The following is a 16,330-nucleotide window of genomic DNA, read 5'->3' as shown; positions in this document are numbered from 1 at the left end:
GGGTGTTTTGGGTGTTTTGGGTGTTTTGGGTGTTTTGGGTGTTTTGGGTGTTTTGGGTGTTTTGGGTGTTTTGGGTGTTTTGGGTGTTTTGGGTGTTTTGGGTGTTTTGGGTGTTTTGGGTGTTCGGGGTGTTTTGGGTGTTCGGGGTGTTTTGGGTGTTCGGGGTGTTTTGGGTGTTCGGGGTGTTTTGGGTGTTCGGGGTGTTTTGGGTGTTCGGGGTGTTTTGGGTGTTTTAGGTGTTCGGGGTGTTTTGGGTGTTTTGGGTCTTTGGGGTCTTTGGGGTGTTATGGGTCTTTGGGGTGTTTTGGGTGTTTTGGGTCTTTGGGGTGTTTTGGGTCTTTGGGGTGTTTTGGGTCTTTGGGGTGTTTTGGGTCTTCGGGGTGTTTTGGATCTTCGGGGTGTTTTGGATCTTCGGGGTGTTTTGGATCTTCGGGGTGTTTTGGATCTTCGGGGTGTTTTGGATCTTCGGGGTGTTTTGGGTCTTCGGGGTGTTTTGGGTCTTCGGGGTGTTTTGTGTCTTCGGGGTGTTTTGGGGCTTCGGGGTGTTTTGGGTCTTCGGGGTGTTTTGGGTCTTCAGGGGTCTTGGTGGTCTTAAGGGTCTTGGGGGATTTAAAGGGTCGTCAAAGGTCTGAGGAGTCTCAGCAGTCTAAACTCCTCTCCGTTACCCTCTCCCCTCTCCATCCCTTCTCCATCCCCTCCCCTTCTCACCCCTTCCCTTCCCTCTCGTCCCCCTCCCTCCCCCTCCCTCCCCTTCTGTCCTCCTCACCTCCCCTTCCATCTTCCCTCCTCCTCGCCTCCCCTCTCCTCACCTACCCTCCTGTCTTCCCTCCCCCTCCCCTCTTCCTCCTCTCCCTGCCTTCCCCTCCACCTCCCTCCTCTCCACCTCCCTCCCCTTGCCTCCCCCTCCCCTTGCCTCCCCCTGCCTCCCCCTCCCCTTGCCTCCCCCCTCTCCCCCCTCTCCGCCTCTCCCCTACCCTCCTTTCTCTCCCTCCTCTTTTCATATTCCCAGCACAAAGCGACTCTGCGTTGCACGGCGATGTTGGGTACTTTTGCTAGTGGTAAATAAAGAAACATTGAAGCGATTACAAAACCCGGCTGTCTTGCTCTGCATGCCGGATTGGCTAATACGACCTATTTATACTTACAGTGGCACATTTTGACCGAAATATTAATTGGTCTTCTCTATATTCTCATAACTAGGGCATGCCCGTACTATATATATATCTAAAATTATATCCCCCCCCTCTATTTACATGAAATGGTTTGGTCCAAAGCGAACGGCTTGCGAGTACGGTGACAATCCCCCCCCTCTATTTACATGAAATGGTTTGGTCCAAAGCGAACGGCTTGCGAGTACGGTGACAATCCCCCCCCTCTATTTACATGAAATGGTTTGGTCCAAAGCGAACGGCTTGCGAGTACGGTGACAATCCCCCCCCTCTATTTACATGAAATGGTTTGGTCCAAAGCGAACGGCTTGCGGAGTTTGGTAAAGAAATCGCCATAGCTCGGTAACTACTTGTCCGATTAATATGAAACCTTGAAAAGGCACATCCTCAGGTCCCCAGCAATATACCTGGCAAGTTTCAAGTATATCGGACCCGTGGTTGTCGAGAAACAGCGGTCACAGACAAACATACAAACATACAAACATACAAACATACACACAGAGATTACTGGAATTATAGATAGATAAGTATTTGTTGAAATCTTGATGACCAAAGCTCAAATGGTAAAAATAAAGTTTTTGCCTGGGCACACACACACACACACACACACACACACACACACACACACACACACACACACACACACACACACACACACACACACACGCGCGCGCGCGCAATTGCAAAACCTAATCTGCTGCACAAGGGACGGTCTAATAACCAAGAAGATTACATTTTGGGTGGGGAAATTGGGAGTAAATTTACAATGATGGCTGTGCTGTGTAATCTGAGGAAGTAAACAGCATGTACACAGTGGGGACTTCCAAATTTGATTATTTTGCTAACGTCATAGATAAATAGCCCTGTTGTGCATGCATGCTGTTAAAGAAGAAAACGATAACAACCTTGCTCATTTATATGCCAAGCAAAGGATGTGATCTGTCCAAGATCAGAGTAAGAAAACCCAATTCCACTAGGGCTTTTACGGAGTACCACACAGTGTTCATCTGTTTCCTGTGGTCTACACGTTGCTAACTTGTATCCGTTAGGCCCAGTGTTCTGCCGCCGAGTAAAGTTTGTAAATACTCCACTGTGCTGAGTACTGTTTATTTTCTGCCTACGTGCTGTGCCTTGACAGGGTTTTTGGCTTGGTGCGGCAGTTCATCCCTCGTCACATGTTCGATCAACAGAAAATCCTCAGCAGGTACAACATGTATGATGATTTGTCCAGCAAAATATTGCAACAATGTTTCCGGGTTTTTTTAAAACTCGCTCTCCATCCATCAGCATTTTTCACCCCAGTTTGTCTGTCTGTCTGTCCGTCTGTTTGTTTGTCTGTGAGCAGGATATCTCAAAAAGTTATGGACGGATTGAGACAAAACTTTGTGGAAGGTTGTGTATTTCTGGTAATTCAGCCCACACTGGAGTCCATATTTCATTGACAAAAATTCAGCCAAACTCCCTCGGGTTTGGTTCGGTTATCACTTTTTCACACATGTATATTGCCATATCTTAGCTTGGTAGGCAGTCCGTTCAGTATGTTCCACCAATTGTGCTTCTGTCATTGGTATGCTCTCAATTTGCCAGTTCTTTGTCGTAAACGGCTCCAGACGGCATCCATTCACTTTGAGTTTGCTACTTGTCTTATCAAAAATTGCAAATGTTTTTTTTGACACGTTTCAACTTTTCCAACGTCAACCAGCAAGTGACTTTTTGAAAAAGGTTGTTGTGTCACAACCTGTGAATGAGTAGAGCATCAAAAGAGCAAGACTTCTACTACTGCCGGACGCTGTAGCCAATTTGTGCACATGAACGATTGAATGTATCTGAAAGATTTGCCGACACCAATGTGATATAGATATCGATATTTAGTCTAAAGGCTGCGACTATTGCAATGATGACCACATCTGTATCAACAGTTCTGATCACAACTTGCTTGATATTATCTTATTCCTGCATCATAAAGATGAAGTTTTTCTTTACTTTTCCTCGACGTTTTTGAGTACCAGCTTGCTGAGATGAATGATCCCGGTGTGTACCCCGATTTAGAATAGGTACACCGTATCCCTGCGCATCGTAAGAGGCGACCAAGGGTTGGCGTCAGGAAGGGCATCCGGCCATAAAAACATTTGCCTCAAACAGGGAACCATGAGGTCATGGGGCCCGCAAGGCTAACCCCCTCTCTAGCGGGGAAAAATGGCCTCAAAACGATCATTCATTCATATATTCCACCATTAACTTTGTGCCAATTTTCATACTTTTATGCCATTTTGAGCAATTCTAGCATATATTCATGCACATGAGGCCTCCACTACACCACCAATTTTGATGTAGTTTCTGAAATATGAGAAATGTAGCTTGGTCTCATTGTCTACATTGAGATGCAAATGTAAATTTTGATATTGTGCCTTATTTGTACTGACTTTATGGGTGTTCTATTTTAGTTGTTATTTTCCTGTGTATATTTTTTGTCTGTCCAACAGGGAAAAATCTCAAATTCTCTGATTTACACGAGCCCATCCCAACATGGGCATTTTGTTCCACTCGTTGGTAATATGTCAAGACTGTCTTGCCCATCACAGTCCGAGAGCAGTGTGTTGGGTTCGTCTGCAAGTGCAGTTGGTGTTGCTGCTAATCACCGGGAAGGTGAGCATCGTTAACGTACATGTTGATTCCTTCATTGTTGTGTGGTTTGGTTCGCGTTTTTAAGGCTATAGGCTCTGTTGCATAAAACTCCCTTAACCTTAAGGAAAGATTTCCCTTAAGGTACGTTGTAATTCCTTAGCTATGGATTTCCTTAAGTGCTGTTGCATAAACAACCCTTAAGGATATGGATTCCCTTAAAGTTGAGGAAATCCTTAGGAGCCATTGCTATGCCAGGCAACCAATCAGATTAGAGATAGGAAGAGACTTCCAAAAGTAAGAACATGTAATAAACACGTAATTTTAAATGACGCTTGCATGTGGAACGTGCTTGCGGATGAAGGAGGAATAAAATGATTCTTGTGTAAATTCATTCGATTTTCATTGACAATTGTATTACTTCTGCCACAGAAGGTGGGCGGAGTTTATGGGTCGGTTCTGGGTATATGGGTTACATAAATCGAAAAGTTAAGGATTTCCTTAACTTTTCCCTTGAGGACATCCTTAAGCTGAGGATGGTTGCATATATGAGCAATCCTTAACCTTTTACTTGAATCCTTCGTTAAAGTTAAGGGAGCATCCCCCCTCCCCTCCCCCCCCCCCCCCCCCGGTCCTTGACCACGAACCTTTGAGTTTCCAAAAGGCGATCTTCATGGAAAATTATATCGTAGCTAATATAACAAAACGCCCACAATTTTCACTCTTTCATGACATCCAGAATATTTTGCTTCTAGTTTCACACTCGTATTTCACTTCTATATTTTCTGACTAGGTTCTGACAGTCACTATGTCATACACCACTGACATGTCACACGTTGCACTTATTTCCATGCACACACATTTTTCCTGAGCAGAATGAAAAAATGTTTACTTTCAAAAATGTTATAAATGAATATTAAAATATGAATGGATAGATTATGAGTGGTGAATCCATATTGGCATTTATTTATTATTTAACAAAATAAAATTCAAAGTGGTGCGTTTGTGGCAAAACGTACGAGGGGCCTTCAATAAGTTTTAAGAATGCAGTATTCGTTGACACCATCGAGCCACAAGATGTGTGATTGCTTGCCACAAGATGTGTGATTGCTTGCTTGCTATATGTAAGCTTCATTAATCTGGCATTTATTGTTTCACTAGCAGATTGCCAACCCTCTGGGTGGGTAGAGGTTGCACATCACTTGCAGAAAAATGTATCATCTGTTTGGTGCTTGATGTTTGTGTGGTGTTTTTAAAGGGGTATAACGGCTCGAAAAGGGTCTGTCTCGTCGAAAGGTCCAAGGGATCTAATTGGTCTTAGGGGTTGAAGGATCCAAATATGTGTTTTAAGGGCCTGAAGGGTATGTTCCAATAGTAGTTGGGGTTTAAGGGGTCGGGTTAAAAAATGTCTTAAGGGGTCTAAGGATCTATGGGGTCTAAAGTGTCTTTGGGGTCTAAAGTGTCCAAGGAGTCTGAAGGGGCTTAACATTCTAAAGCTTTCTAAAGGGTCGAGGGGTCTTAAAGGGTATGTTCCTATAGTTGTTAAGGGTCTGAAGGGAGTACAAAGGGTCTACAGAGTCTTAAGGGGTCGAAAGGATCTAAAGGGTTCTGAGCAGTTCAAAGGGTATAAAGGTCTTAAGGGGTCTAAAGTGTCTACAACATATAAAGCAGTCCTAAAGGGTCATACGAGGTCTAAAGTGTCTATGGGGTCATAAAAGGTCTAAAGGATCAATGGGGTCTAAAGGTCTAAAAGTCAATATCATCATCCCTGAAACCGCTACCCCCAGCCTCCTTTGCCTTGTACTTGGCACATGCCCCGAGTGCCGAGTGCCCGGCCCCGAGTGCCGAGTGCCGAGTGCCGGTTGCAATCGTCGTCGTAAGTGTGCAGCACAAAGCTGCGTGGTAACATGGTTAGCTAAGGGTGCGGCTGTGCCGCTGATGCAATGCCCTCTGCTGGTTAGGGCAGGAATTTGGAATTTGGCCAAGGTGCTGGAAATAGCTTACATACTCTTCGCGAAGGACAATGTGGGATATTTATTGTCCACCAATCAATGAACCAATTAATGATTAGACGGGATGTCCATTTAACATCCATCCAAGGCACATTGATAAATCACCCTACCTGTGGCACACCAGGATGACAGTTTATGGCTGGATCGGGATTCAAACCCAGGCTCGAAAGCTTCGAGGCTATTGTGCGTAACTCTGGGCCATTCTGTCAGCCCATACGTTCCAATAGTAGTTTGGGTCAAAAAGTTTTTTTGTATACATAGTCAAGGGTCGTGGAAGAGCTAGTACACTGAACGGATCAAGACATAACAGACAAAAACAGTACGCAAAACATGTATGCATGGAGTGGACAAGGTGTATACAGAGGATGCATGGGGTGGAGAAGATGGAAACAGAAAGAGCCTTCAAGGAGGGGAAACTGTAAAATTAGAAGGGGAAGGATTTAGGTGGGGGGACATTAACAAGGGTAGAAAAGACCATGGTTTTGGATTGGCGTCTCCTGAGATAGTGGTGAACAGCTTTCTGGAAGAATGAGATTGTAGAGGATGTGGAAGTTGATTCCACAGGTGGGAAAAAGAGGAACCAATGAGTGATGATGAGCAGTGATCCTGGATTTGGGTAGATTCATCAGAAGGGGGTTGATGGTGGACTGTGTTAGCCCTGCAGAAACCTGGGGGTGCACGGAAATAGCAGAGGGTGCAACACCAGAAAGGAGTTCGTAGAAGACAGTGAGGCCACCGACCTGTCTGTGATCGCGAAGTGATAACACCATATAGACTCAACTTAATCATGTGAGATTCCAATATTCTTAAAGGCCTTGGTTTCCATGGCGTCTAGCTGAGCAAGATATGAGGCAGGCAGGGGAGCAAGATGTGAGGCTGTGGAGCCATCCCAGAGGGGAGAGCAGAACTCTGTCAAGCTGTGGGTGAGGGTCTTGTAGGTGGATAGGAGTTTAAGTGTGCCAAGGAAGGACTTTCTGCAATGGAGGATGCCCAGTCGGCGGCTGGCTGGGTCGAGCAGGTTTAAGGGGTCTATAGGATCTCAAGAAGTCTTAAGGTCTATAGGGGTCTAAAATATGTCAATTATTAATGGTTTTAAAGGGTTCAAAGGGTCTTAAAAGGTCTAAAGGGGTCGAAGCAATCTAAAGGGTCTAAAGGTTTATAAGGTACATTCCAATAATACGTATTTAATGGACATAGTTAATGGACATAAGAAATCTAAAGGGTCTAAAGGTTTATAAGGTACATTCCAATAATACGTATTTAATGGACATAGTTACAGTGCAACTGATGTTCAAAAAGTATGTAATTAAGAGACATAGTCACGTGGGTCGATCGATGCTTCACTTGTGGCTTCACTGTGTTTTTCGTTTTTATTGCTTGGATTGTATAATGCACAATCTTGCTACTTCATGCAATCATTTTTATTATTAAAGTTGAGCATTGAGGTGTGATCAAATCTTCCCACCAAAAAGGTGCCATCCACAAACACATGGTGGTTATGGTTGGTCTCTGGCGATTCTGCATTCTATGGCGATGGTGCCCCGTCATATTCTGCACTAGCCAAAAATGGGTGGCTGATTTTGAGCATGGGCACAAGTCCTTTGATTATGACCCCAGGTCAGGATGGCCGGCCGATGCCATCGATGCTCAAGCTGTTGCTTAAGTCGAGCCAAATATCCTGTCCGCATCACTGCATTTAGGTCCCAAGTTAACCACAGAAGTCAGAGTTTCTCAAGGCAGAATTTAACCATTATTTAGGACACAAACACTTTGGCATGTCCATCATCTTAGACAAATTACCATCTCTGTCAAATTGTTCATGAAAACCCAGCTGACTCGCTAATCTATGTTCAAAGAGGGTGATTGGCCGGCTCACCAAGTGGTACGAGACACAAAATATGAAGCGGAGCCACCCTAATGAAAACAAGATTTTGCACGGTGGCTCATAAATACTTCATCCTGAATACTATAAATGTTTATCTTTTTGATTGGCTGCATTTGTCACTTATTCACTTTTTGTGTTTCTCTTTGTCATTTTGAAGTCCTTATGGCTTATAATCAATTTACATCCTTACTTCCCTATTATCCATGCTCGATGTTCCCCCTTTATGATGTTATTGCACATCTCTGCCCTTGGTGACGATGCACGGATGATCCAGTGACTGAAGAGGAGCTGCAACTCTCTCATCCAGTGTTCATTCACCCTCGTCAAGAGGGCTCAAGTTATGTCTGCTCTTTGAATGACAGTGAGACCACAGCCACAACCCTCGAGTCCTGTGACCCTGTTCAGCTTTCACGGTGAGTTACTTAACCTTATTCTCTGCAGAACTTTTCTCAAACTTCAGTGGTTCTTGAACTCGTCGTCGTGAATGTGCATCGGGGCCACCTCTTTGTTAGGTATTTGGTCGTGGTGGAATTTCACCACCTCCTTAATGCTGCATACATTCATCTTCCCTTCTCTTCCCTTCCTTTTCTTATCTCCTCCCCCTATCACCTTCCAAATCTTTTTCCCCTTCTCTCCCCTCCACAAATCTCCTTTCTTTATGCCTCCGCCGACAAAGTCGCCAGAGGCATTATGTTTTCGGGTTGTTTTCACATCACCTTCCCTTCTCTTCCTTTTCTCAATTGTGCCCCTACCCCAATACCCCCATCATGCTGTCATAATAAATAATGATTCATCCTAAGTGCTTCACCATAGTTGAGAAAGGTTGTTGTACCTCATCAATGTATAAGTGTTTGTGCTGTGTAATGTTTAGAGTTTCATGCTGGAACATAATTATATATGCTAATGGAAGTAGCATCTATTACTAAAAGGAGTGTCTGTCCGTCCATGTGTGTGTCACGCTTCATTCTGAAGGGTTCCTGCTGTCGTACAATAATAAAAACTAGTGGAAACCCGTGAAATCATGGGTGCAGTATCTTGACACAACTGAAGGTAAAGTGAAGATGGAGGTATTTTAACAACTAAAACGACACAAATTTATTATTATCTCCACAACCAAAGGTGGATGGATGGTTGTTATGTTTTCACCCCTGTCTGTTTGTTTGTTTGTTTGTTTGTCTGTTTGTCTGTCTGTCAACAAGATATCTCAAAAAGTTGTGGACGGATTCGGACAAAATTTGGCAGAGGTAGTGTATGTGACAGGTCGAAATTATTAGATTTTGTGAAGATCTGGATCTGGATCCGGCTAGTATAATTTTTTAACTGATTCTTCACCATTGGGAGATAGGACCAAAAACGATATATAGCAATATATCTCAAAAAGTTATTGACGGATTTGGACGAAACTTGGTGGACAGGTGACAAGGATTAATCGATTCGATTTTGGTGAAGATCTGAATATGGATTCAGATACAAGAATTATTTAATTATTAAAGTGATTCTTCACCATTGAGTGATGGGGCTAAAACCGATACATAACACGATATCTCAAAAAGTTATTGACGGATTTGGACGAAACCTGGTGGACCAATTGGGTGTATTACAAGGCCGAATCGATTCGATTTTGGTGAAGATCTGAATATGGATTCGGATACAAGATTTATTTAAATTTTTAAAGTGATTCTTCACCATTGAGAGATTGGGCGAAAAGCGATATAAAACATGGTATTTTAAAAGTTATGAATGAGTTATGACTAAACTTGGTGAATGAGGTGGTTAGGTGACAAGAACAAGCCGATTAGATTTTGATTCAGGTCCGAATCGCCTATCAGTGGGATACAAAACAAACCGTTCAGCCTGGCAGAGGTATGTGCTCTACCGGGTGTCATTGTAGTTGAAAACTGAGCTTGTGGTTGCTGATGCACAGGATAGACAAAGCATGGAGGTAAATGAACATTCACATGTTTTCAGGATATATTACATTTATATAAATGTAATTTATATAAATGTAATATATCTCTGAACGGTACACGACGTTGCTTGTAATTATATAATATATAAATGTAATTGCCACTGAAGACGTATATTCCTATTGAAACAGATTAATGTACGTGCCATTGAAGATGCATTAGTTTGATTTTTGCCTACCGATGGGTGCTGGTGTTATTAATTTGATCGTTTTTAGGCTTATGTTGCTTGGTTGTAATAGGTCTTTGGAGCTACTACGTATTGTAACCTATTGTACTGATTTAAATAAAATTTTGTTTGTAGGCCTATTGAGCTTAGTGCTGAATGAGGAACTTGTACGCAAAACTCTAAAACGAAGAAAAATCATTTCATGTGCATGCCGTGCTTGTTGTTGACTTGTTGATTCTCCATTGAATTTGATTGTTGTTGACTCTCCAAATCAAAAGAAGGCTAGGTCCTATTGAATGATTCCAGCATGAAAAGTTTGGTTGAATATCACATATCTGACCTAAAAATGTTTACAAAGGTATAGCGTTTGCCAATGTGGTTGAACTTGCATATCATATATAAAGGCAAAGTTCTTTGTTTGTCTTGACCTGGTTCACAAACGTCCTTGTCGTCTTGACCTGGTTCATGGCAGTAGGTCTATACATTGTATATTAGACCTGATGACTCATCCACCCCAGTGCTGCAGTCCAATAATAACTTGCTCCTGCTTTGAGACAATATCAAGATCGCTTTCTTATAGTGCAAAACAGAAATTTTAAAAACTCATCCACCATGTAGAACTTGTGCGTGACAACTGAACTTAAATATATTTCTCCGGCTTTGAAACTATGTCAAGCTCACTTGCTCATGATGTTGAACAAAACGGATATTTAAAAAAATTGATGCCAGCAAGATTCACAATCGGGACCAGCAGTTCCACAGGCATGCGAGCTAACCGCTGAACCATATAGTCAAAACCACAATTGAGCGTGAAAACAAATTATACACAGAGTGGCCACAAAGTCCCTATGCACACAGTTAAAATTTTGTTTGAATTTATCTGTATGCTCCCCTCCATTCTCCACACAAATTTGAATTTTTCTCCAAGTACTTCTGGACAACTTCTTCCATGTTGAAGGTTGGAGTTCATAAAAGCAGCCCCTTACAGCTGTTTTGAGGTCTTCAACTGTTGTTAGGTGGAGGTGAGAAATTTCCTCTTTCACAATGCCCCAAAGCCGGTTCTCACATGTTGTTAAGTCTGGACTTCGAGGAGGCCACACTATATCAGATCCACATCCAATCCATAGTCCACTGAATTTGTCGTCGAGATATTCTCTAACTGCGAGAGCATTATAATGTGCTGGTGCACCATCTTGTTGCAGGATAGCTGTTGCCTCGAGACCTCTCTCACGAGGTTGTGGAACAAACAACGTCTGAAGCATGTTCAAATAAGCAGTGTGATTGACACTTGTATCGAAAAATTAGGGCCCTTTCAAGTGATCTTCTGAAATTGCTGCCCACATCATGACATGAGGAGGATGCTTTTCAATTTCATCATAAAAATGAAGATTTTCTTTGCACCAAAAATAAACATTCCTGGATTGATTGCTGAGGTAAATAGCACACTCATCCAAAAAAAATACGCTTCGTCTTGATTCTATGGTGGGAAATCGCTGCAGAAGAGCCTTGCAAGCAACCTCATGAGTGCCTAAGTCTCTATCGGAAGGCTCATTAACACATCCAGGCTTAAATGGCTTCAATTCCAGATCCACCATCATTTTTCATTATTTTTTAGACTGTTGAGCATGGAATGCCAAACTCAAAATATCTTTTTCGAGATGATTTCAGTGGTGATCTTAATCAGGACGCTTCATTAATGTCCACATGGCTTTGACATGATGCTGGACGACCAGAACGCTTAAAATCAAGGACACTCCTTGTTGAAAAAGCTTTCTTCTCCCATGCCCGCATCGTGTCACGCATACGAGCTAGCTTATCGAACCTCTACGAAAATCTTGTCCTTATGTCTTCAAAACTTGCTCCTTCTCGTGCATGGTCATGAACCCAAACACAAGTAATCAGTTTTTCTTCTATCATGTACTCACTGGTGTCTGTCATGCTGAAGCCGTACCTGAAAAACAAATAAGTAACAGAGGACACACTATTATGCATAGGGTCTTTGTGGCCACTCTTACACAAAATTTATAATGCATAATCTTGTCTGCACGAAAGCAAAGGGGTGAAATGCGTGTTTTTTGCTTGAAAACACCCGCTAAGGCTTAAACGAAGGTTTACAAAAGCCGGAATATCTACTGCAAATGACGATCACGTAAGCGTGGGTTTACAGTCAAAGAAACTCCCACACACCGTCGCTGTTAGGAGAAGACGCCTATAAATATATAGATGGTGCTGTTGTAAAGCTAATAATCGATTTACTTGGAACACAAACTTGTGTCCATTTAAACATAAAGATTCCAGTTTGAGAAGCCCTCTTTCCAGGATTGAAGAAGGAGAACTGGGAATAGGAGCTTGATGCAGCGGTTCCGCCGGTAACATTTATTATTTCACGACAGCAGGAATGCTTTGGTGGGATATGGAAGGAGCACACATAATAATATAAAGTAATACTTCACGAAGCAATAGAAAAAATATATAAGTATACACATCCCTCTATATAAATAAAACACTGTGTGTGTGTGTGTGTGTGTGTGTGTGTGTGTGTGTATATGTTACCTATTGACTCCTAAACGGAGAGGCTCACGTACTTGATTTTTGGCATAGACATGGCCATTGGGCCTGGGAAGGACATGGCCTACCTAAAAATGACCTCCGATGACGAGATCCATATTTTTTATTCATATTTAACTTAGCGTATTTCAGCGAGGAACATTATACACTGATCTCAGCCTGTGCCAGAGCAGCACGCTGATTCGCTCACAGCGATCACGTGATGTTCCATCCTCGCCGCCAGACTCCACGCTGCCTGCTATACTATAGATCAGTGGCTATACTCCCACGCAGGCTGCATTGGGATTATGTGGGGATTATCAGCAGCAGCCTGGTCACCAGCGTCTGAAGAATGAAGTTTGGACGTATGAGCCAGGCCAGGCTGCCAAGTTAAAGTTGCCTGATACCCTGCCCGTTTACACTCTCTGCGAATGTATGGGGGTCGAGGCTCCTGTGTGTGTGTGTGGGGGGGGGGGGGGGGGGAGGGAGGTGGGGGGGGGTCTGTCCAAGGTTTGTCCGAGGCCGAGTTTTTTTTTCTTTCATCTTTAGATCCATATTTTTAGCCATAACTTAGCGCATTTCCGATTGGGTTCTGAACATTACAGCCTCTGCCTCTGCCACAGCACAGAGCGATCACGTGACAATTTTCAAGTTTGCAAGGAAGAAGGCACTAGACCCCAGCCCCATATATACATCACTGCCTGCGCCATCAATTTGCATGTTATCGGTTACCTTTTACGGCTCGCTCAGGATCTTCGTCAGATCGTTTTTTGGGAGTTTTTTTTTTTTTAAATCGCTCGATAGAGCCTAAGCCTTTTTTAATTAATGAAAGTTATATACAAGTACACATTCGCATAAAAAAAAAAAAAACAATCACCAGACATTTGAATTCAAATAAATCAAACAATTCCGGAAGTGTACAAAGTTGGTGGTACGGCTTCTTCTTCTTCCTGATCAGCATCACACTTACCTCAGAAACGTGATGAACGCCACATTCACCCCATTCACCCACCAGCCATATATATGAACCCCCTTCCTCTCCTGCCTCCCCCCTAACTCCTCCCCTCCCCTTCCCTCCTTCCTCCCCCTTCCCCCCCCTCCCCCCTCTCCTCCATTCTTCCATCCTCCCCTCCCCCCCCATCTCCTCCTCCCTCCCACCTCCCCCCTCCCACCTCCCCCCTCCTCCTCCCACCCACCTCCCCCCACCCCCCCCCACACCTCACCTCCCCTCCCCTCCACTTCCCCCCTCCCCTTTCCTCCCCTCCCCTCCCCCTCCCCCTCCCCCCTTCTCCCCTGCCCAGCAACGCCGGGTACTTCTGCTAGTGTCTTGTAAAATATCCTTTTTTGTGTGTTTCACTTCATTTTACATCCTCATTGACATTCACAGAAAGACGTGCAATATGTTTGTTAATTACAACATTCTGTCTTGTTATAAACTTATCGGCGAAGCGACTGAAAGGCATGCCTAGTTTTTCTGAAACTGACAGACTTGCGTTGTTAATTTCCAGCAGTATGTGTAGCTGTTGCATCGTATTGCATTTGTGTAATCATTACTTTCCTTTGCCACCTCCCTCCATGCGATGTACCAGGCTGCGAGTGTTCCTACGTGAAAAACATAACAGGCATCTTTCTGACGTTCGAGCTTACTATGAGACCGAGTTGGCTGCCTTGACTGAGCAACTGGCTCGCCATGACGCCAGTTCATCGCACCGAGACACTGCTCTCACTGTAACAGGTCTCTCTGAACGGTACACGACGTTGCTTGCTTGGTGTTTTGGATATTTGGAGCAGTAACAAAACTTGTATACCTATTGGCAAAGCAACTTTAAAGTCTCTTGGGTATTTTTTATGTTTTATATTTTGGTAGTAAATATACAAATATGAAAATGCAAATTTGGACCGCATGGAATTGTCATGAAGGGTGAGCTTTGCAAGCCATTGTAACTGATGCAATTAAATTCGGCCTTTCAAGCAATGGCCAAAACCAAACCCGACTGCATGTTCTAGCTTGCATCAAAAGAGTGTTTTCCATGGTTAAGAATTTTTTTTGAATAAAATATAGATAAAGTATAAATTTTATGTAATGAAGAAGACTATCATTTTGTGAATCCTATTCTTCCCTATCGTGTAAAAGCGGTTATTGAAAATAAAATATTGTGCAGATTTTGCTGTGTTTTTTGCTCACACCCAACTCATATCACGGTTATATGGCCATGAATGTGCCCATTCAATCTGTTGATATGTTGTACTGGTTTTGCTTGTTTCTGTGCTTGTGACTATGATTCATGAGTGGACCTGCATTTCAGATGTAAAGAAGCAGAGAAGGCCCTGCACTCAGCCACACAGCGCATTCATGATCTTGAGAGCAGGAACAGAGATCTCGACAGAGAGCTGGTACAGCCATTTTGTCAAAATTCCGAATAATTTTAATTTCAATCTATGGAGAGAACAGGGAAATGAATGAACTCTGAATGTATGAATGCTCCGATTGGTTCTTTCCACGGTGTCATTCAGTGATTCCTCATTCTCAACTCTGGTGCCATGTCGGTGAGATTTGAGATGTCAGAACAGAAAACCCATGGGAGCCATTTTAGAGATGTGTGAACGTTTGGTTATCTCACTTTTGAGACACGAAATTTGGATGATTAATTTTTGATGGATCCTGGTTAAATATTGTCCTGTCCGTGGCCGATGAATACCGGCCTCAGATGAATAGCCGAACTTGGCGGGATTATCGTTTTGCACGCGCGGGAAAGTTCCGAAGCTTTACCTGAATGGACAGCCGCCACGGGGTTTATAACTGGAACCCACGAACAAGTAAACTAACACGACACAAAAGTACTTTCCTTTTGCTCCTGCTTTTCATGATCAGACAGACATTTCATGAACAGACAGACAAAAGGAGGAGCGCACCCTCCTTTTTCCCTCGCTGACATCACACTCGACCAATCCCCACTTCCCGCCACATTCTATCGCTACGACCAATCGTCCCCTCACGGTCTGCTTGATGCCCATTGACGAAGCTCGGGGCGTGGCCTGCCAGTTACGATCCTTCGGGAATGTTCGGCTGGGCGGGGTCATGTACTTGCCGATCGTAATGTCCTGGCCCTGTCGGAGATTATGGTTGTTGTTGTAATTGTTGTTGTATTGGCAGCCCTATTTGATAAAATAAAAAATGTATGGAAAATCACATTGGGGCAATTACACACTGGGGATTATCCTTAAGCCCTACTTAATTAGCATAGCTCTACCCCTTGAATGGAGACACATATACAATCTTATGCTCTATCGATTCCCTACTTAGTACATTGAGGTTGTTCTTCTTCGCGTCACACGGTCCATGTTAATTTAAACTTTCCTATCTCCACTACGGTATTTCATCGCTACCCCCACAAACGTAACAATATACTTTGGAGGTCAGTTGAAATGATGTGACTTCTTCAGAGTCAATTTGTCAAAAGACAAATGTTAAAAGTGGCTTGAGTTGAGGACAATATCCAAGAACAAATGCCGCTGTTCAGAAACCAATGTGTTGTTAATTTTAAAAGATGATCGTTATCCTTTTTACATTGGGAATCCAAGTTTTGTGAATGTTATTGCGTACATAGTGGAATCCGTCAGTTTATTGGCACTGTCTCGTGACAGGAAGCATGGCCGAAGCGCTATGATACGGCGGTACAAGCAACGCACATGATGCAGCGCACGTTGGAGGAAGTGCGCGCTCGCTGTGAGCGTGAGGAGCGTGCTGCAAAAGCACTGCGGACAAGGGTGCGAGAGGTGGAGCGGGCCTACAACGATTTGTATCATTCTGCTGACAACCAAGAGGAGCGTAGCCACCGAGAGCGGCGCATGCTTCAAGATGTAAGAAATTATTATATGTCCAGGTTGTTCCGATTTTATGTGGACAAAAGGCATAGTAATCTATGCAAGTTTTCTCTAGTGCTTACTCTCGGCAAACAAAC

The 16,330-nt window shown here is 43.5% G+C and overlaps 1 protein-coding gene across 2 annotated transcripts in view; it reads left to right on the top strand.

Annotated features, from left to right (window-relative positions):
• MPHOSPH9 (M-phase phosphoprotein 9) overlaps window positions 1-16,330 on the top strand; it is a 164,343-nt gene that overhangs the window by 33,809 nt on the left and 114,204 nt on the right. For both annotated transcript variants that reach the window (XM_078780351.1, XM_078780352.1), the window contains exons 10-15: window positions 2,308-2,373; window positions 3,653-3,815; window positions 7,963-8,101; window positions 13,958-14,116; window positions 14,675-14,762; window positions 16,014-16,229. In XM_078780351.1, coding sequence (XP_078636477.1) covers window positions 2,308-2,373; window positions 3,653-3,815; window positions 7,963-8,101; window positions 13,958-14,116; window positions 14,675-14,762; window positions 16,014-16,229 — 831 coding nt within the window. The remainder of the gene's footprint in view (window positions 1-2,307; window positions 2,374-3,652; window positions 3,816-7,962; window positions 8,102-13,957; window positions 14,117-14,674; window positions 14,763-16,013; window positions 16,230-16,330) is intronic.

This window comes from Myxine glutinosa, chromosome 6, assembly GCF_964187855.1.
Source record: "Myxine glutinosa chromosome 6, kmMyxGlut1.1, whole genome shotgun sequence".
Taxonomy (NCBI): Eukaryota; Metazoa; Chordata; class Myxini; order Myxiniformes; family Myxinidae; genus Myxine; species Myxine glutinosa.
This window is presented reverse-complemented; position numbering and strand designations above follow the sequence as displayed.